The 22,912-nt window shown below is 45.4% G+C and overlaps 1 protein-coding gene across 5 annotated transcripts; it reads left to right on the forward strand.

Moving 5' to 3' along the window:
• Positions 1-143: 143 nt before the first annotated feature.
• LOC144500767 (uncharacterized) lies at positions 144-21,410 on the forward strand. 5 transcript variants are annotated; one of them, XM_078224186.1, is made up of 11 exons: positions 215-254; positions 4,849-4,939; positions 6,118-6,238; positions 9,576-9,739; positions 11,378-11,428; positions 12,234-12,382; positions 14,514-14,706; positions 16,111-16,238; positions 19,291-19,480; positions 21,047-21,128; positions 21,237-21,410. In XM_078224186.1, exons 1-10 carry the CDS (start codon positions 232-234, stop codon positions 21,092-21,094), a joined length of 1,158 nt encoding a protein of 385 aa, XP_078080312.1. In that variant the 5' UTR covers positions 215-231; the 3' UTR covers positions 21,095-21,128; positions 21,237-21,410. The 5 variants fall into 5 exon arrangements, with proteins under 5 accessions (XP_078080311.1, XP_078080315.1, XP_078080312.1 ...); XM_078224185.1 differs by lacking the exon at positions 21,047-21,128 and having other exon boundaries at positions 144-254; positions 19,291-19,465; XM_078224189.1 differs by lacking the exon at positions 21,047-21,128 and having other exon boundaries at positions 208-1,872; positions 19,291-19,465.
• Positions 21,411-22,912: the final 1,502 nt, after the last annotated feature.

The following is a 22,912-nucleotide window of genomic DNA, read 5'->3' on the forward strand; positions in this document are numbered from 1 at the left end:
CAAGTGCGTTGGGCTATCCTGGGGTGAAAAACCAGCTCTATGGAATGTCGATTCTTTTCTGTCAGTTTTTCCTTGGCCGACCTGTTGCAGGAGATCGCGGCGCCTTTAAGAGCGTTGCCCGCCCTCCCCTTTAACATGACGCCATGGTGATGGTCGCTAAGTTTCAGCCAATGGCTGGTGGTGTTGCTGCTGCGTTACAGTTTGAACTGGCTGGGCGGGCTGTGGGGGAAGATGTTGGCGGAGAGAGCCAGGGGGTGAGTTACCTATCGTCTCCGGGGACAGGGCTCAGCTCCCCGGCTGCAGCCCGGGATGTATCCCGCTCCGATACATTCCCCTCGGAATGTATGCACATTGTAGCAAACCGGGAGCTCAGCCCCACCCGGCTGCTGCTGCTGGAGACTCCCTGCCCTCGGGATGCTGGTGTTAGTGGTCATACCACTGGACACTCCAGAGCCCAGCGCCAATGCCCTTGAGGAATGGAAAATTAATTAGCAATTCTGAAATTGAAAACTAGTAAAGGTGAAATGTGAGGTAATGCATTTTGGAAGGTCTAATATAGATAGGAAATATACAGTAAATGGCAGAACCCTTAGGAGTATTGATAGGCAGAGGGATCTGGGTGTACAGATACACAGGTCGCAAAGTGGCAACGCAGGTGGAGAAGGTAGTCAAGAAGGCATACGGCATGCTTGCCTTCATCAGCTGGGGTATTGAGTTTAAAAATTGGCAAGTCATGTTGCAGCTTTATAGAACCTTAGTTAGGCCGCACTTGGAATATAGTGTTCAATTCTGGTCGCCACTACCAGAAGGATGTGAAGGTTTTGGAGAGGGTACAGAAAAGATTTACCAGGATGTTGCCTGGCATGGAGGGCATTAGCTATGAGGAGAGGTTGGAGAAACTTGGTTTGTTCTCACTGGAACGACGGAGGTTGAGGGGCGACCTGATAGAAGTCTACTAGATTATGAGAGGCATGGACAGAGTGGATAGTCAGAAGCTTTTTCCCAGGGTGGAAGAGTCAATTACTAGGGGGCACAGGTTTAAGGGGCAAGGTTTAAAGGAGATGTACGAGGCAGATGTTTTACACAGAGGGTGATGGGTGCCTGGAACTTGCTGCTGGGGGAGGTAGTGGAAGCGGATACGGTAGTGACTTTTAAGGGGCATCTTGAAAATACATGAATAGGATGAGAATAAAGGGATATAGTCCCCAGAATGTTAGGGGGTTTAGTTAAGTCGGGCAGCGTGGTCAGTGCAGGCTTGGAGGGCCGAAGGGCCTATTCGTGTGCTGTAATTTTCTTTGTTCTTTGTTCTATCATCAATTGTCAGTAAAAGAAGCACATCACTAATGTCTTTTAGGGAAGGAAATTGCCACCTCTTCCTTGTCTGGCCAGCATATGACTCCAGACTCACAGCAATGTGGTTGATTCTTAACTGCCCATGGAAGTGGCCCAACAAGCCACTCGGTTCAAAGGCAACGTGCTGGACCTGCCACTGACACCCACATTCCATGAAAGATTAAAAATAAAAACTTGCTTCAGCTGTGGCAGGATAGGTTGGGAGTGTGGTTAATAAGGCATGCAGTAAATAAAAGTTTAATAGGGGCAAGTGTGCAAGAAAAATAAATTTACATTAAATTTGTAGAAACCACTGAGTAGGCCTCAACTGGACATAGTGATCAGTTTTGGATGGTGCACTTTAGACAGTGAGGCATTGAAAGGAATGCAGAAAAGATTCACAAGTGGTTTCGGGAATGAGAATCTTCAATTATGTAGACAGGTTGGAGATGGCGGGATTCACAGAGTCATCTGGACAGAGTAGATAGGGAGAAACTGTTCCTGGTGGCAGGGTCAAGAACCAGAGGGCACGGATTTAAGGTAATCGGCACAAGAAACGATGGGGACATAAGGAAAAAATGTTTTCGCACAGCGAGTGATTAAGATCTGGAATGCACTGCCTGAGAGTGTCGTGTAGGTTGGTTAAAACGAGGCACTTCAGAAGGAATTGGATTCTTCTCAGAAAAGGAATAATGTGTAGGGTTACTCGGAGAAGGTAGGGGAGTGGCATTTGGCGGATTGCTGATTCAGAGAGCAAGCACAGACAATGGGCTGAATGGCCTCCTGTGCTGTCATGATTCTATGATACTAGGAGGCGGCATTTTGGAAATTCTGTGATTGTTCACCCATTACTTTCCATACTTCATTCCTGCCTTCTGATGTTCTGTCTCCTTATGAATTGAAATTAATATAGCCTTATTATTTTTTAAAAACTTATAATTTGAAAAGAACAAATTGATCATTTTGCTGGTGACTAGAATCATACAATCCCTACAGCGCAGAAGGAGGCCATTCGGCCCATTGAGTCTGCACTGACCACAATCCCACCCAGACCTTATTCCTGTAACCCCACCTATTTACCCTGCTAATCCCCTGACACTGACCATGCTAAATTGACCCATCAACCTAACCCGCACATCTGGGATTATGGGAGGAAACCCACGCAGACGCGGGGAAACATGCAAACTCCACACAGACAGTGACCCGAGGTTGGAATTGAACCTGGGTCCCTGGTGCTGTGAGGGGTGGCATAGTGCTTAGCACTGCTGCCTCACAGTGCCAGGGACCGGGGTTCAATTCCGGCCTCAGGTCACTGTCTGTCTGGTGTTTGACTGGAAAGAGATATCCAAGGCACCCACCATCCTGACTTGGAAATCTATCATTGCTCCTTTGTCATCACTGGGTCAAAGTCTTGGAACTCCCTCTCCAGCAGCGATTATTGGAGCATTTTCACCACAAGGTTGCAACAGCTCATCCGTCGCCGCCTCAAGGGCAATTAGGGAAGGACAATAAATACTGACCCCAGCAGCAATGCTCATATTTATGAATGAATCATTTTAAAAGGTGCTTTTCAAGATGTTTCAGTGCTTTATAGCCAATTAAGTACTTTTTAAACGTGTATTCATTGATGCAATGTTGGTAACAGCAGCCAATTTGCCCAAAAATGCTCCCACAAACAGTAAGAAAATGACCAGATAATCTGCATTTACTGATATGAGGGATAAATATTGACCACGCTAACCATACCCTGCCTTTATGTCCTTCTGAGAGGGAGGACATGTCCTCTGTTAAATGGCTCATCTGAAAGATGACATCTCCATCAGTGCAACGTTCCATCATTACTGCTTTGGGGTGTTGGCCTAGGTTTGTGCTCCAGTCACTGATGTAGAGTTCAAAGCCACAAACTTTTGATTGTGGCATGAGTGCTACCAACTGAGCCATGGTCTTTCAAATGTTTTTGGATAGTAAAATGCCCAGAGCACTTTATAGGAGTGTTCATCAGACAAAATAATTGACAGATTATTGAGGAAAATAATTGAAGTTTCTGAGATGCTTTTAGAAGTTAATTGGAGTGAATGTTACATTGGGTGAGGGTGGGGATGGGAAGCACAGGGTGACGGAGCTCTATCCCAGGGAAATCGCAACTGACCATTGAGTACATCCAAGCAGCTGGTTTGGCAGCATCCGTAGCACTTGTCCATTGCCATTTCTCCTGGTGTGTCTTGTAAAGGAATAAAAACAAAGTACTGGAAAAGTCAGCAGATCTGGCAGTATCTGTGGAGCGAGCAACTGAGTTAACATTTCATTGGGGCGGCACGGTGGCACAGTGGTTAGCACTGCTGCTTCACAGCGCCAGGGACCCGGGTTCGATTTCCAGCTTGGGTCACTGTCTGTGTGGAGTTTGCACGTTCTCCCCGTGTCTGCGTGGGTTTCCTCCGGGTGCTCCGGTTTCCTCCCACATTCTGAAAGATGTGCTGGTTAGGGTGCATCGACCCAAACAGGCGCTGGATTGTGGCGACTAGGGGAATTTCACAGTTATTGCAGTGTTAATGTAAACCTTACTTGTGACTAATAAATAAACTTTAAAGTCCAAAATGGCTCCTCGGAACTGAAGAGAGGGAAAAGAAAAAGGGTTTTATGCTGTTGCAAAGCGGGAGTGTCAGGTAGAGAAAAGGAAAAGGTCAAGGATAGGTTAGAGGGTAGGGGAGATGGGCGGCACAGTGGTTAGCACTGCTGCCTCACAGTGCCAGGGACCCGGGTTCAATTCCGGCATTGGGTCACTGTCTGTGTGGAGTTTGCATGCTCTCCCCGTGTCTGTATGGGTTTCTTCTGGGCACTCCGGTTTCCTTCCACAGGTTGATTGGCCATGCTAAATTGACCCTAGTGTCAGGGGATTAGCAGAGTAAATATGTGGGATTACAGGAAAAGGGCCTGGGTGGGATTGTGGTCGATGCAGACTCGATGGGCCGAATGGCCTCCTTCTGCAGTAAGGATTCTATGATGTCATGGATCAAAGGCAAAGAGAGTGGGAATGGTAATAGTAAAGAATCAAGCGTTGGCCCAAAGTAGGTGTTATTAGCAGAATAAGGGTCAGCATCGTCTGAATGCAAAACATGAGAACAAGACACAGACTGGCACTATGGGAAAAGGACACACAAAATGGAGGACAGAGTTCATTGTCTGAAGTTGTTGAACTCAATATCACATCCAGGAGACTGTAAAGTATCTAAGCAGAAGATGAGGTACTGTTCCTCAAGCTTGCATTGGGCTCCACTGGAACATTGCAGCAGGCTGAGGGCAGAAACGTGAGAATGAGAGAGCAAGATGCTGAATGAAAATGGCACGTGATGGAAAGTGGTGGTCATGCATGAAGACTGAACGAGATACTCCACAAAGCAGTCACCTGGACCTTCCCTTCTGACTGTCCAGTCGTGCATGCGTACGAGTTAATGAAGCTGTACGGTGTTTGAGCAGCTGTTGTGGGAAAAACTTTGCTTACTTCTCCTTAAATTGCAGGTTGCTTAAAGAAGCAGAGGCTGCGAAAATAATCCATGAAGAGGATGAAAGTATATCGGAGGAAGGACCTGCTGTTGTCCAGCATGCAATCGTGAGTATTACAAGTTAATTGTCTTTATTTAATTTCTGAAAATCCTAAACACATTAGTTAGGGTGAAGAAAAAGTAGGAGATAGAATCTCATCGTGCCTGCATCGACTTTCTGACAGAGTACCTTATCCAGGCCCTCTCCCCCATCCGATCCCCGTAACCCCACATATATTTACCATGGCTAATCCATTTAACCTATACGTCTTTAGACACCAAGGGGCAATTTTACATGGCCAATCCACCTGACCTACACGTCTTTGGACTGTGGGAGGAACCAGAGGAAATTCGCACAGGCACGGGGAGAATACACAAACTTCACACAGTTACCCAAGGCCGGAATTGGCTATGTGAGGCTGTAGAGCTAAGCACTGTGCCACCGTGCCATCTGATAAGACAAAAGAAGATATTAGGAAAGATGACAAAAAGCCTGGTCAAAGAGATAAGTTTCAAGGTGTCTTCAAGCAAGTAGAGAGGCAGCGACGTTTATGGAGGGAGTTCCAGAGCTTGGGGCCTAGTGAGCTGAAGGCATCACCAGTAATAGAGCAATTATAATCCGGGATGGCCAGAGTTAGAGGAGTGCAGGTACTCCAGAGGTTTGTAAAGTTGGAGGAGATTGCAGAGAAAAGGCGTGAATCCATGGAGAGCTTTGAAAGCAGGATAAGAATTTTACAATCTTAACTGGGAGCCATTGTAGGGAACAAGCACAGTGAATGATTGGTGAACAGAACTTCCCGCAAGTTAGGATGTGGGCAGCAGAGATTTGGGTTACCTTGGGGTTTCTGGAGGGTCGAACATGAGAGACAGGCTTGGTATGTTGAAGTAGTTAGATCTAGAGGTGACAAAAGCACGGATGAGAATCAAAATCCCGTAGCACTATTCGAAGAAGAGTTGTGAGTTTATACGGAGTCTTGAGACAATATCCTCCCCTAGCCAACAGAAAAGTTAATTAATTGACTCGTCACCTCATTGCGGTTTTGCCATGTGGAAATTGACTACAATATTTATCCACTTCTGCAAAATAGTTCATTGTATTTAAAGAATTTTGAGATATTTTTCAAAATATGTACAGGGGCACATCATCAAATGCAAATCCACCTTATATAATGGGGTGTTCATGCGAAGTGATACTGTCTAGATTTATTGGAAGCTGTATTTACAGATACCATTCTTATTTTTCCAGGGTTTCCGGAGGAACCAGAAGATGATGTTTCGACAACTGAAGACCTGTGCTTTATTCCTGGACATGGTGAAAAACAGTGATGTCAGAGAAATCAAAGAACATACCCAGCAACAGGATCTCCGTGAGTTGGCAGATCTGTCATAATGTGGAGATGCCGGCGTTGGACTGGGGTAAACACAGTAAGAAGTTTAACAACACCAGGTTAAAGTCCAGCAGGTTTATTTGGTCATGACCAAATAAACCTGCTGGACTTTAACCTGGTGTTGTTAAACTTCTTAGATCTGTCATAGCCAGAGAATGGGATTGGAGACTTGGGGAAAGCTATACAGTTAAACTGCCTGAGATGTCACCTTCTGGGACTGAAAGGTGGTTTTGATAGAGACTTCTGTGACCTGCTTCATCTGAAAGGTCATTGCTTGAAGAGAAAAATGGTATTAGTTGTGTGTGATATTGACAGAGATTCATGGCCAATAAAACATTGTCTTTCACTAACTTAAATAAAATTCTCATCCTTGTATTTCAATCCCTGCGTGGCCCAAGCTCCAACTTAGATCCATAACCTTCTCCAACCAGACAACCTCAGACCTCTGCGCTCCTCCAATTCTGACCACTTGCTGGTTTTCATTGCTCCTCCATTGGTGGCTTTACTTTCAACTGCTCAGGCCCCAAATTCTGGAATATTCTCCCTCAACCTTTTTGACATCCTTAAAACCTAACTCTTTGGCCAACCTTTCGGTTACCTGTCCTAATTCCTCCTGTTGTTCCGTGCCTGATCTTATCAAATAATGCTTCTGAGGAGACAGTGGTGCTGTGGTATTATTGATTTGATTTGATTTATTGTTGTCACTTGTATTAACACACAGTGAAAAGTATAGTTTCTTGCGTGCTATACAGACAAACGCATACCGTTCATAGAGAAGGAAGGGAGAGAGTGCAGAATGTAGTGTTACAGTCATAGCTAGGGGTGTAGAGAAAGATCAACTTAATGCAAGGTAAGTCCATTCAAAAATCTGACAGCAGCAGGAAAGAAGCTGTTCTTGAGTCGGTTGGTCCGTGACCTCAGACTTTTGTATCTTTTTCCCGACAGAAGAAGGTGGAAGAGAGACTGTCCGGGGTGCGTGGGGTCCTTAATTATGTTGGCTGCTTTGCCGAGGCAGTGGGAAGTGTAGACAGAGTCAATGGATGGGAGGCTGGTTTGTGTGATGGACTGGGCTCCATTCACGATCTTTTGTAGTTCCTTGCGGTCTTGGGCAGAGCAGGAGCCATACCAAGCTGTGATACAACCAGAAAGAATGCTTTCTATGATGCAACTGTAAAAGTTGCTGGACTACTAACCCAGAGACCCAGGTAATGCTGCGGGGACCCAGGTCGAATCCCACCCAGGCAGAGGATAAAGATAAATTTAAATTGCTGTTGCTGTAGTGTTCAATAGGTTAATGGCAGCTATGTCCAGCCAACTTGCAACCTCATGGCTTGGTTCACTAACCAGCAGAAGGCTGGGTTGCTCTTCATTGGTCAGTTTGAAATTCTTTTTCTACTGTTCCCTGTGTACATTCTGTTCACTCTCATTCCCTCAACTCCCACCCTGCCAGCCTGCATTGGGAATTGGGAACTTCCCATACAGGTGGTTCACACACAGGCCCATATTTGGGCATTTTATTGAAACAAATAACATTCCTTGTGTCAGTCCTCTTGTAGATGCTTTTCGAAAAGGTGATTAATGACTAAGTGAACCTTTTGTGAAAGATTTTTTTCTGGGGGGGGTGGGTGTGAGGATTGGTGAAAGTAGTTTAATGTTCTGCTCTGATCTTTTTCCCCAGTATAAATTTAAATTGTGTTACTTCTGACAAAAGGGAATCTTTTTGCAAAGTTTTCAAATGTAGCGAAATATCCCAGGGCAGTTCAAAGGAGAGCGATGTAGGGAAATAAATAAAGGCATGACCAGAAAAGAAATAGATTTGAAGTAGTTGATGAAGCTGGAAGAACTCGTGCAGAAAGAGAATCCCATGTTCCAGCTGAGGACGTCACAGTTAGTTTGGGAGCAGAGGGGTGGGGAATGATTGCAGAGTAGCCCAAAGTTGGAAATTGGAGATCACAGCTCAGAGCTGCTGCAGGCAGGATAGAGGAAGACCCACAAGGAATTTGCAGACACAAGCATGTTTTGAAATCCCACGTTCCTGGGATCAGCAAAGCAACGCATAGACAGGACTTGGTATGGAAGCAAGTGGCGGAGATCAAAACTTCTTCAGCCAGAGAGTGGTGAATCTGTGGAACTCTTTGCCGCAGAAGGCTTTGGAGGCCAGATCATTGAGTGTCTTTAAGACAGAGGTAGATAGGTTCTTGATTAATAAGGGGATCAGGGGTTATGGGGAAAAGGCAGGAGAATGGGGATGAGAAAAATATCAGCCGTGATTGAATGGTGGAGCAGATCCGAAGGGCCGAGTGGCCTAATTCTGCCCCTATGTCTTAGGGTCTTAATGGAGTCCATGTATGGAAACATGTCAGGAGAGCATTGGAAAAATAGAGCCTGCAGTGACCAATGTGTGGCAAGATGGAAACTGAGGTGGCCAATGTTCGAGGTGAAAGTAAATATTTCAGGTGATGGGACTGAAACTTAGTGATTTTAAAATTCTTACTCGTGTGCTCAAATTCCTCCAAGGCCTCGCCCACATGTCCGCATCACATGTCCGCATGTCCGCCCACATGTCCGCATGTTGCAGCTCTACAATCCTCTGAGATTTCAGCACTCTTCCAATCACCACCCCTTGTTTTTCACCAATTTTCCTTCATTGTTACTATAGTGTCACATGTGGCACAGTGGTTAGCACTGCTGACTCGCAGTGCCAAGGTCCCGGGTTCAATATGGCCTTAGGCACACAGACAGTTACCCGTCTCCCGTGTCTGCATGGGTTTCCGCCGAGTGCTCCAATTTCTTTCCATAGTCCAAAGATGTGCAGGTTAGGGTGGATTGGCTGTACTAAATTGCCCCTTAGTGTCCCAAAATATGTAGGTCAGGTGGATTAACCATGGTAAATGCACAGGGTTACAGGGATAAGTCAGTGGGGTGGGCCTGGGCAAGATGCTCTTTTGGAGTCAGTGCAGACTCGATGGGCTGAATGGCCTCATTCTGCTGATTCTTTGTCTGGACCCTAAACTCTGGAATTCCCTCCTTAAACCCCTCCCCCCCCATGCCTTTTAAGATGCTGTTTGAAACATTCCTCTTTACTCAAGACTTTTGTCAACTGACCTGATATTTCTCTGCAGCTTAGTATCAAATTTTGTGTGATTAAAGCTCCTGTGAAGTGCCTTGTTAAATGTAAGTTACTGTTGGATGATGGTGAGGTTAGCTAACCCTTTAGCACGCGAAAGGATTTGGGTAGATTCAGTAGGTGTGGTGAGTGGGGCGGTGAGAGACTGGAAGCTGAAATATTTATATTTGTGAGGTTTTTTTTAACTAGAGAAGAAACTGTACGAAACCAGGCAGAAGTGGAAGAGCTTGAAAGCAGAATGTCGAGCGCAAGATGAGGAGCTGCAAAACGTCTCAGCGATCCTGTGGAAATTCCAAGCCCTGGAGACAAAGCAGCAAGCTTTGAGGGATGCTATTCAGTTATATGAAGCAAAGGTAATCAGAGATTGATTGTGTTGGAGCCGATTTGTTTTTATGTTGGCTGTGGGTGTAGTGTGAGTCAGAGAGCCACGCCACAGACTTGAACACAAAATCTAGGCAGGTACTCCTGGGTGACTGCAGTACACGGTGGCACGGTGGTTCGCACTGCTGCCTCACAGCAAGAATTTTAACAACACCAGGTTAAAGTCCAACAGGTTTATTTGGTAGCAAATGCCATTAGCTTTCGGAGCGCTGCTCCTTCATCAGATGGAGTGGACAGCGCCAGGGGTCTGGGTTCGATTCCCGGCTTGGGTGAAGTTTGCACGTTCTCCCTGTGTCTGCGTGGGTTTCCTCCGGGTGCTCCGGTTTCCTCCCACAGTCCAAAAGACATGCTGGTTAGGTGCATTGGCCGTGCTAAATTCTCCCTCCGTGTACCCGAACAGGCGCCGGAGTGTGGCGACTAGGAGATTTTCACAGTAGCTTCATTGCACTGCATTGCAATAAGCCTACTTGTGACTAATAAATAAACTTTAACTGTTACTCTTTTACTGAAGGGGTGTTGCACTGTTGGAGGTGCCTTCTTTCAAGTGAAATGTTAAACTGAGGCCCTCTTAGCTGGAGATAATATTCACTGTAGAAAAGCAAGGGGAGTTCTCCCTGATGTCTTGGCCAATCAAATCATCACATTTCTGTTTGTGGGATCTTGCTGTGCACACATTGGCTGCTGCATTTCTCCAAATTACAACTGCGCTTGCACTTTAAGACAACTTCACTGGCCCCAAAGATGTGTGGGTTAGGTTGATTGGCCATGGTAAAATGCCCCTTAGTGACAGGGGAATTAGCATGGTAAATATGTGGGGTTACAGGGGTATGGCCTGGGTGGGATAGTTGTTGGAGCAGGCTGGATGGGCCAAGCGACCTCCTTCTGCACGGTAGGGATTCAGTGAAAACATTTTGGAACATCTTGAGGTCATGAAGTGATCATACTCGGAAAGCTGTTTGTCCTAAAGCATTTCACACCGATAACAACTTATTTTCAGTAAAACTGTTCCTGCTTCACAGGAATTTTATCAGGCATAACTTGACACTGAGCTGCACCAAGGAGATATTGAGACAGGTGACTGAAGACTTGGTCAAAGAGATTGGTATTAAGATGCACCTTAAAGAAGGAGAGAGGCAAAGAGATTTAGAGAGTAAGTCCAGCTGTTAAAATCAGAGTAGTGCAGGAGGCCAGAATTGGAGTGCAGAGATAGGAGAGTCATGGGACTGGAGGGGGTTACTGACATGAGACACAGTGAGCCTGTGGAGGGTGAGAATTTTAAAATCAAGATGTCGCTGGAGGCAATGTTGATTGGTGAACGCAGGTGTGATTTTCCTGTCCAAAGGTGCCTGGCTGTCACTTTTCAGTTCCTTACGTGCCAAGTTTGAAATCATTTCCCACGTGTGTGGGGCAAATCCCTACATGTCTACTGTCCATTGTATAATGTGAATGATGGTGTTGGTGATGGTGTTTACTGTTCTATGTTCTATATCTTGATTTCGGAAAAGTTTCGGCACAACATCGTGGGCCGAAGGGCCTGTACTGTGCTGTACTGTTCTATGAACAGGTTGGCTGAGATTACTAATTCATTTTCACCATCATCCATGAAACAGAAACTACAGCTGGAAGAGGCTCTACAACAGAAGAAGTTGCAACTTCACGAGGTACGTTTGTGGAAATCTGGCAGTGAGGATAGAATTGGATAGAATTCCCTGAAAGGCGTTGAGGCCGTCGTAACAGCCTAGCAGTTTTTTTTACTTGCATTAGCTGAAAAGGAAGAATGTGCAGGGCTGCGGGGAGAAGGCTGGGGAGTGACACTTGGTGAATTGCCCCTTTGTAGAACCAGCATAGACACAATGGGCCAAATGGCCTCCTTCTGCACTGTAACATTTCTAAGATTCTGTGGTTATCTGGTGTCAGCTCATAAATCACCAAATTTAATTCACGGTGGGATTTGAAGTCCCAAACGTTGGATTGTTAGTCTCTTAACTGTAACCACCAGGCACGGTAGCACAGTGGTTAGCACTGCTGCCTCACAGCACCAGGGACCCAGGTTCGATTCCCGGCTTGGATCACTGCCTGTGTGGAGTCTGCACATTCTCTCCGTGTCTGCGTGGGTTTCCTCCGGATGCTCCAGTTTCCTCCCACAGTCCAAAGATGGGCAGGTTAGGTGGATTGGCCACATTAAAATTGGCCCTTAGTGTCAGGGGGATTAGTTAGGGTAAATGCATCGGTTATAAGGATAGGGCCTGGGTGGGATTGTGGTCAGTGCAGACTCGATGGGCTGAATGGCCTCCCTCTGCACTGTAGGATTCAATGGTTTGCTGTGAGGTTCTGCCTCAGGCTTCGCAGTTCAGCTGAGAGTTGATTCAAGTCATAGAAACAAGTCAAGGAACCAGAGGGGGAGCTGGAGCCCCAGATCTTGTAGCTGCTGTAAAGACTGCTCATATTTTTTGTTTTCCTGTCCAGGAACGGAAACTCACTCTGGCAATGGAGAAAAACCAAATTGAACGAGCCATTGAGGAATGTTCTTTGTGCATCAGCAAGTGTCACACTTCAATACAGCAAGCAGAGCAAGCAATCCAGCTCTTGACTAAGGACAGTGGCTGCAGTGACAGGTGAGGACCACTGGATAAATACTTTCACTCCAGGGCTTGAATACATAAATCGAGGCTGCCACTCTAACTTTATTTATTTGTCATAAGTAGGCTTACATTAACGCTGCAATGAGGTTACTGTGAAAATCCCCTAGTCGCCACACTCCGGCGCCTGTTCGGGTACACTGAGGGAGAATTTAGCACGGCCAATTCACCTAACCAGCACATTTTTGGACGGTGGGAGGAAACCAGAGCACCCGGAGGAAACCCACGCAGAGAATGTGCAACTCCACACAGACAGTGACCCAAGCCGGGAATCGAACCTGGGTCTCTGGCGCTGTGAGGCAGCTGTGCTAACCACTGTGCCATCGCATTGCAGTATTGAGGGAGTGCTGCAATGTCAGAGGTACCGTCTTTCGAGTGAGATGTTAAATTGAGACCTCGCCTGCCTGTTCGGGAAGATGTTGAAGACCCCCTGGCACTATTTTGAACAAGAGCAGGGGAATTATCACTGATGTCCCGGCCAATATCCACCCTTGAGCAATATAACAAAATAAACAGATCATCTGATCATTATCACATTGCAGTTTGTGGGATCCTGCTGTGCACATATTGGCTGCCATGTTTCCTACATTACAATAGCGACTACACTGCAGAAGTGCTTCATTAGCTGTAAAGTGCTTTGAGGTAAAATAAAAACAGAAAATGTTGGAAAATCTCAGCAGGTCTGACAGACAAAGTGTCGTTCATCTAGACTCGAAACATTGGCTCTATTCTCTCTCCACAGACGCTCCCAGACCTGCTGAGATTTTCCAGCATTTTCGGTTTTTGTTTCGGATTCCAGCAGCCGCAGTATTTTGCTTTTATGTTTTTTATTATAGACAACACATGATGTAAACATGTGCTGCGGGTAATTGCCATGAATCGCTTCTTAGTTTTTGTGTTAAGTCACTGTTTATAGTCGGAACTGGTTTCCAGCATTTTCAGTTTTGTTTCCGATTGCAGCATCTGCAGTATTTTGCCTTTATCTAAGTGCTTTGAGGTCTCTGGTGTTTGAAAAAGGTGCTATATAAATGCAAGTCTTTTTCTTTTGTTGATCAATCCTAGAATAATTGTCTGTGCTGCAAATATGAGTCATGTGGGAGATGTATTTCACTCAACAAGTACTGGTGGATTTGGAGAGACTCCCGTCAGTGAGCTAGTTCCTGATCCTGATAGATTCCTGCGAGTATTAATGTCACTAGGTCACAAGTTAAGATGGACTTGGAGCTGGGCTTCCAGCACTATTTACAGAGGAGAGTCTGATTCACAGCAAACAAAACATCTGTTCAACTACAGGCTGTGAGAACTACAGGAAACTGGAATCGTGACCAAAGCTACAACAGTGTCTCCCAATTAGAAGCAGGTTATTCCTCCAACAAAATGTATCGAGTGGAAGATAGTTACATAAATTCTATCCGTAAAATCAATCTCAGTCACTGACTTGCAGTGGAGTCTCTGAGTGTGATTGACGGGGACTTTACACATTCTGATCAGGATTGATGAAACCTCAGTATAGAAACCTCTGCCATAACAGTACAATTAGTGAGTAAATGTTGCTTCAATGAGGGGGTACAAAGGTGAGGAAGTTGCAAAGGATACCCACACTTGAGCTAGCTTGTAACCTGCTACATCCAGTCGAGATTGTTAGCTTCATTCCATTTGTCCTCAAGTGTTGCTTTTACCTGGCTGTAACTGGAGCAGCACGGGTGGACAGTGGTTAGCACTGCTGCCTCACAGCACCAGGGACCCTGCTTCAGTTCCCAGCTTGGGTCACTGCCTGTGTGGAGTTCGCGCGTTCTCCCCGTGTCTGCGTGGGTTTCCTCCGGGTGCTCCGGTTTCCTCCCACATTCTGAAAGACGTGCTGGTTAGGTGCATTGACCCGAACAGGCGCTGGCATGTGGCAACTTGAGAAATTTCACAGTAACTTCATTGCAGTGTTAATGTAAGCCTACTTGTGTCTAATAAATAAGGGTCAGCTGGACTCGAAACGTCAGCTCTTTTCTCTCCATACAGATGCTGCCAGACCTGCTGAGATTTTCCGGTGCTTACTCTTTTGGTAACTATGTCTCTCTCCACTAATCGTGCTGTCCTTTTTTTTTTAATTTCAAAGCATACGCCCAAGTGATTTTCTCACACTGTCACAGCTTCATGAAACTGTGAAAAGCCAGTCAGGCGCAACGATCCTTGCCTTGTCTGAAAATCAGATGACTTTGCAGTTTGATCCTCAAGCCCTGATCCCACTGACGCAGCTGGCTCCCCTCGTGCTGACAGTAATTTGGACCGATGGGAGAGTTAAGCTTGAGGTGAGAATATTATTAATTGCTTTGACAATTTTCTCTCCCTTGTTAAACTAACTTTCCACCTGCTTAAGCTTCTGTGTGGGAGCCAGAGGTGAACAAGCACGGGCTTGGGGGGAATGATCTGAGTCTATGTCTCTGGTCCCACTAATTCACTCAGCTCTCCATTCCAATGTCGCCATCACCCATAGAGTCGGGGCTGAGAATGTAGGTTGATTTTTCTCCCTCCTCCCACCCACCAGCCATTTCCTTTCCCCACTATTCCTTCTACGCCCTCTGAGGCTGTTGCCGTGTGTTGCAGTTTGATTGCACGCTGCCAATAAGTTTTCTAACCCAAAGGACTCATTTTTCCCATGTCAGGATAAAAAGTACAAACTTGTCGCGCAGCAGGCGACCATTCGGCCCATTGTGCCTCTGCCATCTCTTTGAAAGGGCAGTCATGTTTGGTCCCACTTCACCTGCTGCTTGTCTGTAACCCTGTGAATTCCTCTTCCTCGAGTACCAGTCCCCAACTCATTTTCAAAATGCTTTATGGAAAATCAGCTTCCATCACCAGTTCTAATAGTTTGGGCAGATGCAGTGGTTAGCACTGCTGCCTCACAGCGCCAGAGACCCGGGTTCAATTCTGGCCTTGGGCCGCTGTCTGTGTGGAGTGCGCACATTCTCCCCGTGTCTGCATGGGTTTCCACCAGGTGCTCTGGTTTCCTCCCACAGTCCAAAGATGTGCGGGTTAGGTGGGTGGCCATGGTAAATTACCCTTTAGTATCCAGCTAGGATAATAGCTAGGATAGGGACCAGCTAGGGTAAATACATCGATTGGGTTATGGGGATAGGGCCTGGGTGGGATTGTGATCGGTGCAGAATCAATGGGCTGAATGGCCTCCTTCTGCACTGTAAAGATTCCATGAATGTTCCAGATCATAACTCTATGTAGCAGAAAATCTAGATAAGCGATGAGAATGATTTAAAATCTGACTTCTGATAAATAACCCACTCGCCAAAGGAAACATTTTTCTCGGTCTTGGGAAAATACCATGTAACATCAGTCGGGGCCAGAGCTCTCTTCCAGACTAGTTTTGCCTCAGGGGTTACATAGGAACTTCCAGTGTTTTCCCATATTAGCCTGCGTTTTATCTGTTTTTGGCCTCACCTGGGAGGTCATGAGGGTTTCAATGGGGCAGTAGTGTCTAAAACATTGTGCTTCTGTGGGACAGGCTAGGTTGACGTGAGGGTATTTTCTGGAAGTCTCTCTTTCTCTCTCTCTATCTCACTCTCTCTCTCAGTCACTCTCTCCCTCTGTCAAATGATCATTCGTATTCAAACTCATTCACCCTCTAGGATTCTCTCTCACACACTTGCACAACTAATTTTTATCATCGTAAGTAGCACTTTCCATTTCCTTTCTCCCAGAGCAATTGTGGCTTCCTTGATCTGTCTGAAATGGAGTCAGTTGACCTACCAAACGTTACAGCTGAGATCTGGAAACGTTACATGAGCCAAGCTGAACTTTGGGGTGAAATCCAGCACCTGCAGAACAGGTGAGTTTGCTGTCCGTTCCAAAATCAATATGAAATGAGTTGAACAACTCTTTGAAAGAGCTTTCAGATTGTCCCACTCCTCCTGCTTGTTTCCCCAGAGTAGTGCAAATTTGTCCTTTCCAGGTATTTATTCAATTCCCTTTTAACCGCTACTGTTGAATTCCCTTCCGACAAAACTTCACAATGTGCATTCACACAATTCCCTCGCTCGTCCCCTGACTGATGTCTTCTTTTCCCAGCCGCTCTCTCTCTCTCTCTCAGCTAATTCCGTATTAATCTCCCAACATTTACTGAGGGGGGCCTTGCTGCCTTAAGCTGCTTCCTTTCTGCCTTCCATGTAAACTTTATTGGAATGGGTGGCTGAATTCTGGTTCCTCATTGAGGTATAATTTCATTAATAGTCAGAAGAAGTTTGTGTTTGGCCAGGCAGAATCTGCCCCATTGAGAACTACCCGGATGGATGTGTTTTCATTTTCTTTTTCCGACACATTAATGCCTCTTGGGGTTGTCATAGAATAGAAGAATCATAGAATTCCTACAGTGCAGAAAGAGGCCATTCAGCCCATCGAGTCTGCACCAACCACAATCCCACCCAGGCCCTATTCCCCAAAACCCCACATATTTACCCTGCTAATCTCCCTGATACTAAGGGGCAATTTAGCATGGCCAATCCACCTAACCCACACATCTTTGGAGTGAGGGAGGAAACCCACGCAGACACGGGGTGAATGTGCAAACTCCCCACAGACAGTGACCTGAGGCCAGAATTGAACTTGTGTCCCTGGCGCTGTGAGGCAGCAGTGCCAACCACTGTGCCATCGTTCTGCCCGTGTGTTCCAGAGATGCTGATGATCTCCCAGTATCTAGCTCCAGTAGCCATTGGTTCCTGCCTAAGCCAATCAGTGAGTGAGGCCTTCCTGAAGGAGCTTCGTTTATCCTTCCATTGCCCAACATTAAGCGTTTGTCCACTTTCCATTTTAAATCTGAGACTGATGGAATTTTGCTAGACAAGGTAGGTGGATGCAGTTAAGAAGCAATGATCTCATTGGGCGGCACGGTAGCACAGTGGGTTAGCACTGCTGCTTCACAGCTCCAGGGACCTGGGTTCGATTCCCGGCTTGGGTCACTGTCTGTGTGGAGTTTGCACATTCTCCCCGTGTCTGCGTGGGTTTCCTCCGGGTGCTCCGGTTTCCTCCCACAGTCCAAAGATGTGCGGGTTAGGTTGATTGATTGGCCATGCTAAAAATTGCCCCTTAGAGCCCTGAGATGCATAGGTTGGAGGGATTAGCGGGTAAATATGTAGGGATATGGGGGTAGGGCCTGGGTGGGAATGTGGTCGGTGCAGACTCGATGGGCCGAATGGCCTCCTCCTGCACTGTAGGGTTTCTATGATTCTATGAATTGTGGAACAGGCCTGAGGGGCTGAATGATCTACTCCTGTTCCCGTGTTCTTCCAACTAAATTTCAGTAAATGAACAGCAGAACCCAGTGGTACAACAGCGTAAACAGCTGGCCACTTGGCCCACACAGGACCGATTTTCTGTCACAGTTCCTGCGGGATATTGAGAGAACCTGTGTGGAATGTCAATCCCAGTATCTTTATCTCATTAAGACCTCAATAGGGACTCACATCTGATGCAGCAATCACAATAAAACAGATTCTGGAGGGGGAGCCCAATCCCGGGTCGAATAGCCACCTTCTGTGCTCTAATGTTGAGTCGGGGAGATGGTGGTGGAATGGTAGTATCTGGACTAGTAATCCAGAGGACTGGAGTTCAAATCCCACCATGGCAGCTGATGGAATTTAAATTAAATTAATAAAATCTGGAATTGAAAGCTAGACTATGAAACTATCATCAATTGTCATAAAAACCCATCTGGTTCACTAGCTTCCTTTAGTGATGGAAATGGCCTGGCTGAAACATGGCTCAGGGACAGACCCACAGCAATGTGGTCCACTACTAACCACCCTAGTAATGACCCAATAAACCACTCAGTTCAATGGGCAATTAAGGATGGGCAACAAATGCTGGGCCAATGATGTCCATTTCCCATGAAAGAATAAATAAAAATGGAATAAAAACAGAAAATGCTGCAAATACTCAGCTGGTCAAGGAGCTTTCATTAGAACAGTTCTGATGGAAGGTCAGGACCTGGAACATAAAACTCTCTTTCTGTCTCCACAGATGCTTCCCATTAAATCTCTCCATGGCCAATTAATAGTGTGCTTTCCAACTTTCCTGGTATCTGTAGGACTATGGGGAAAGACTCGAGGGTAGAGGTGATGCTATTTAGATAGCTCTTTCAAAGAACCAGCATAGGCATAGAGTCATAGAGGTTTACAGCATGGAAACAGGCCCTTCGGCCCACCTTGGCCATGCTGCCCTTTTTTTAAAACCACTAAGCTAGTCTCAATTGCCCACGTTTGGCCCATATCCCTTGATACACATCATACCCATGTATCAGTCTAAGTGCTTTCTAAAATACAACATTGTACCCGCTTCTACTACTACCTCTGACAGCTTGTTCCAGACACTCACCACCCTGTGTGTGAAAACATTGCCCCTCTGGATCCTTTTGTATCTCTCCCCTCTCACCTTAAACCTATGCCCTCTAGTTTTAGACTCTCCTACCTTTGGGAAATGATTTTGACTATCTAGCTGATCTGTGCCCCTCATTATTTTATAGATCGCGATAAAATCACCCCTCAGCCTCCTACAGTCCAGAGAAACAAGTCCCAGTCTATCCAGCCTCTCCTTATAACGCAAACCATCAAGTCCTGGTAGCATCCGAGTAAATCTCTTCTGCACTCTTTCTAGTTTCTAGCATGATGGTTCGAATGGCCTCTTTCAATGCTGCTTGACTCTAATTCAGGACAGACTGGAGATTGAACTGGGGCCTCATGTCCAGCTTCATATTTACTCAGTGGTTTTTTGCCATTAAGCCATCGGAATAGATTTATTTTAAGCTTCCAATTTTAACTCTGGAGCTTGTGGAGTATTTCTGTCCCAATAGCTGAATCCCTGGTGATGGTTTGCTGGTTTTTTTCTAGGTTCGCTATTGATTGGTTGGAGGAGGAACGGAAGCTGAAATTCTTGCAGTTGATTGCTGGCAGCTCCTCAAATGTTGTTTGCACATTATATATCGAGCATGGTTACCCCAGCAACGGTGAGGTCAAACTTAGCTCCATTCAAGAAAATAATAAACCTATCAATACAACGATGAAGGTGAGGATGTCAATGGTTCACTTGCTGAGCTGCTATTCTCAATCCCTCATTCTGCAGCCTTTTATTGCAAAACTCAATGTCCACCCCTTGTCAAAAAGACTGCCCTTCCCTGCAGTAAATCCTGATCTTGTCTTGTCTCACTGGGGGCTGGCGGGGGAGTGGGGAGTGATTATGTGGCCATGAAAGGGGAGGGACAAGTGTTCAATTAGGTGTTTCATTCACCATGGTGTGGGCCAGGCTTGATGGACCATCTGGTCTTTTCCTGCCATAGGTTTTGTAAGGTGGAGCATGTGAAAGCGTTATTGTTTTATGAATACGTGTTCTGGATTACATCATTTCCACAGGCTAAATCTTAGCTCCAAGTGTTTTCTTTTTAGCTTGTTCTCTCGTGAACCCCCCTCCTCCTCAGGTGTAGACTTTTAAAGGATGAATAAAGGACTGAATGGCCTTCCTCCTCATCTTATGAACCTAATGGTTCATTCTGTAATTTTAGATGCATGAATGCCAGGCTCCAGCCTGGCTCTGACCGAGGGAGTGATGATGATGATATGTTTAAGGTTCTGCCATTCTTCTTCCAATCTCTCTGGGTCAGAGTTCATATATTCACCACCTGAGCCAAGCTTTAGAGACCCTTGTAGTTGAATTGTAATCTTGCAGGGAACCTGGATGGCTGACTAAATTAACAAAGGAAGGCAACCCAACATTGATGCAGGCTAAGACCCTGGAGAGGCAGTGGCATAGTGATATTGTCACTACATTATTAATCCAGAGACCTAGGCAAGATCTGGAGACCCAGGTTCAACTCCCACCGTGGCAGATGGTGAAATTTGAATTCCATTTTTAAAAAATCTAATGATGACCACAAAGTATTGTTATAAAACATCAGGTTCACTAATGGGCTTTAGGGAAGACAATCTGTCTATATGTGACTCCAGATCCACAGCAAAGTGGTTGACTTGCAAATGCCCTCTGAAATGGAGGGCAGTTAAAAATGGGCAATAAATGCTGACCCAGCCAGTGATGTCCAGATCTCATAAATTCATTTTCAAAAATGTATGATAGTGCATCAAAACAGATCAAGACGACCCCAGATTCAGTTCAGCCTTTGCTGGATGGGGTGAGGGGATTGGGACAACTAAGACTGGCGTCGGTTTCTGCGTTAGAGGCTAATATGCTTTCTATATTCCCTTCCTGTTCTCAGCAGCTGTGTGGATTGGGGTAGTGGATGGAATTGGTTAGAATTATAAAATCCTACAGTGCAGGAAGCGGCCATTCAGCCCATCAATTCTGCACTGACCACAAACCACCCAGGCCCTAACCCTATTTACCCTGTTAGTCCCCCTGACACTAAGGGACAATTTAGCAGGCCAATCCACCTAATCTTTGGAGTGTGGGAGGAAACCGGAGCACCCAGAGGAAACCCACACAGACACGGGGAGAATGTGCAAACTCCACACAGACAGTGACCCGAGCCGAGAATTGAACCCGGGTCCCTGGCGCTGTGAGGCAGCAGTGCCACCGTGCCACCCTAGGTTCGAGGTGCTCCGTTCCTCAATGGCTTGCCACTCTTCGCTCTCCGAGAGCGGCTACTTAGGAATAATACTGAGAGAGAGCCATTTTCATTCATAGGACCAGATACACGGGAGAAGCAAGCACGGAAGAGGCAAGCCTCTCTTCATAAGGAACCTGAAAAACCTTCAGCAACTTCTGTAAAATTATTTTTTTCTTTTCCCCTGCTATGATTACTGAGTTTACTTTGTTTCTTCCTCAGCCTCCACAGGCCAAGCCCTCGCTATCTGACTGGTTGGAATATCTTAATTCGATGGAGTGTTGGAAAGGATAAAGATTCTTTTTAATTTTATTTGAATGTTTATCTGAACTCTGTGAAAGTAGAAAATAATCTCTTGCTTGCTCTCTAATAAATATTTGTTTGTTATGGTCTGTTGTTAATTGTTGTACCCAAGTTATTTTTTTTATTCATTTGAAGGGATGTGCCCTTGAGAAGATGATGATGAGTTGCCCTCTCAAACTCTTGTTGTCCATGTGGTGTGGCCACATCCACTCTTGTTAGGAAGGGGGTTCCAGGTTTTTGACCCAATGACAACAAAGGAAAATCTGCCATTGTTCCTGAGTCAGGAATGTCGGTTTGATTATTCTAACAATGTGGGATTTTGTGGAGATATAAGATTGTCCTTTCATCCTGCTCGGTTCATTTTAACAGAGGTTTAGGGTTGTGAGGAGCACAGTTAACCCGGGCAACACTCATTATTTTGCTCAACAGCTGCCGTGAGATTTTCATTGCCAAAGTTACAGTCAGATCGCGGACAGATGTCGTAAAGAGGAGACTTTGCGGAGTTTGCTTCAGGTCAAACTGTATCTAATGAACGCAAAGTGCAGAAGAAAATATATTTTTGAAATGCATAAAATTAAACGTACGCAATCTATACCAGTACAGGAAATAAATTTATTTTGTAATGAAACATTTGAGTATAGCTGTTTGGTGACAAAAAAAGGAATTGGATGAAATTGAGCCAAGTTGCTGAAATGACAGCTCCTTTCAGTCTCTTTAGCAAACTTAACACATTGACTGGCCTCGATAATAAAGAAGCTTTGAACAGAACGGAAAGAGGAAAAGTTTTTTTTTAAATGGTCTCAAAAGAACAGGATTCTACACACAAACTTCAGCACATCGCATGGCAAAACACAAGCTTTAAATGGCAGTCACTGAAAAATTATCAAAAACATTCAAAGAAATAGATAATAAATGTCATTTTGAAAGGCAGTACATGGTTGGCATGGAATTTTAAATTTCAGTTTATTTCTTCCCCCAACTCCCCTTTTTAATTTCTCTCCTATCTTTCTCTCTCACTGTCTCTTCCTCTCACCTCCTCGTCCATTCCCGTTGTTCCAATTCTTCAGCCCAGATTCCTCGATTTTTTTTTTTCAATTGAATGATTTATAAACTATCCCGCTGTGTGTGCTGGAACTAATCTGGAATCTGGTGGAGGTCATTTGAAACTAAGTAACCATTGGGTTGAAGTAGTTACAAAAACCGAACCTTGGGCATCGCTCACCTCACCGCTGCATCTTGTAACATGTTTTACCCTGTCAGTGCTCTGTTCCCCAACTGCAGAGTTCATGCCTCCCCCACGTTTGTTAGTAAGCTCAGCCTTGTTGGAGGTGCCACATTTCTAAAGTTGACAATGCAATCAAAGTTAGAACAATCAGGAGTTTGGATCAACTTATTACAAGGTAAATGAAAAGGGGACAATTCTGTCCATGAAATTTAAAAGCCTGACTTACTCCCCCATTTTTAATTTTTATTTTAAGAGGAACAAATAAGTATTCTCATTAACTAAAAAAAATGTCATAACCAAGTCGATGAGCTTGCGTCATTTGAGACCGACTGTAACAAAGAGACTGTTGAAGATTTTCATGCAAATTAGT

This window comes from Mustelus asterias, chromosome 11, assembly GCF_964213995.1.
Source record: "Mustelus asterias chromosome 11, sMusAst1.hap1.1, whole genome shotgun sequence".
NCBI classification, from domain to species: Eukaryota; Metazoa; Chordata; class Chondrichthyes; order Carcharhiniformes; family Triakidae; genus Mustelus; species Mustelus asterias.

What these genes read in the sequence shown, in the direction of transcription:
- LOC144500767 (XM_078224185.1), top strand. Translation starts at nt 232, where the DNA reads ATGTTGGCGGAGAGAGCCAGGGG. An exon ending in TTCAGTTATATGAAGCAAAG is followed by an intron (nt 9,740 to 11,377) that starts GTAATCAGAGAT and finishes TCCATGAAACAG; the next exon opens with AAACTACAGCTGGAAGAGGC. An exon ending in ATGGGAGAGTTAAGCTTGAG is followed by an intron (nt 14,707 to 16,110) that starts GTGAGAATATTA and finishes CCTTTCTCCCAG; the next exon opens with AGCAATTGTGGCTTCCTTGA.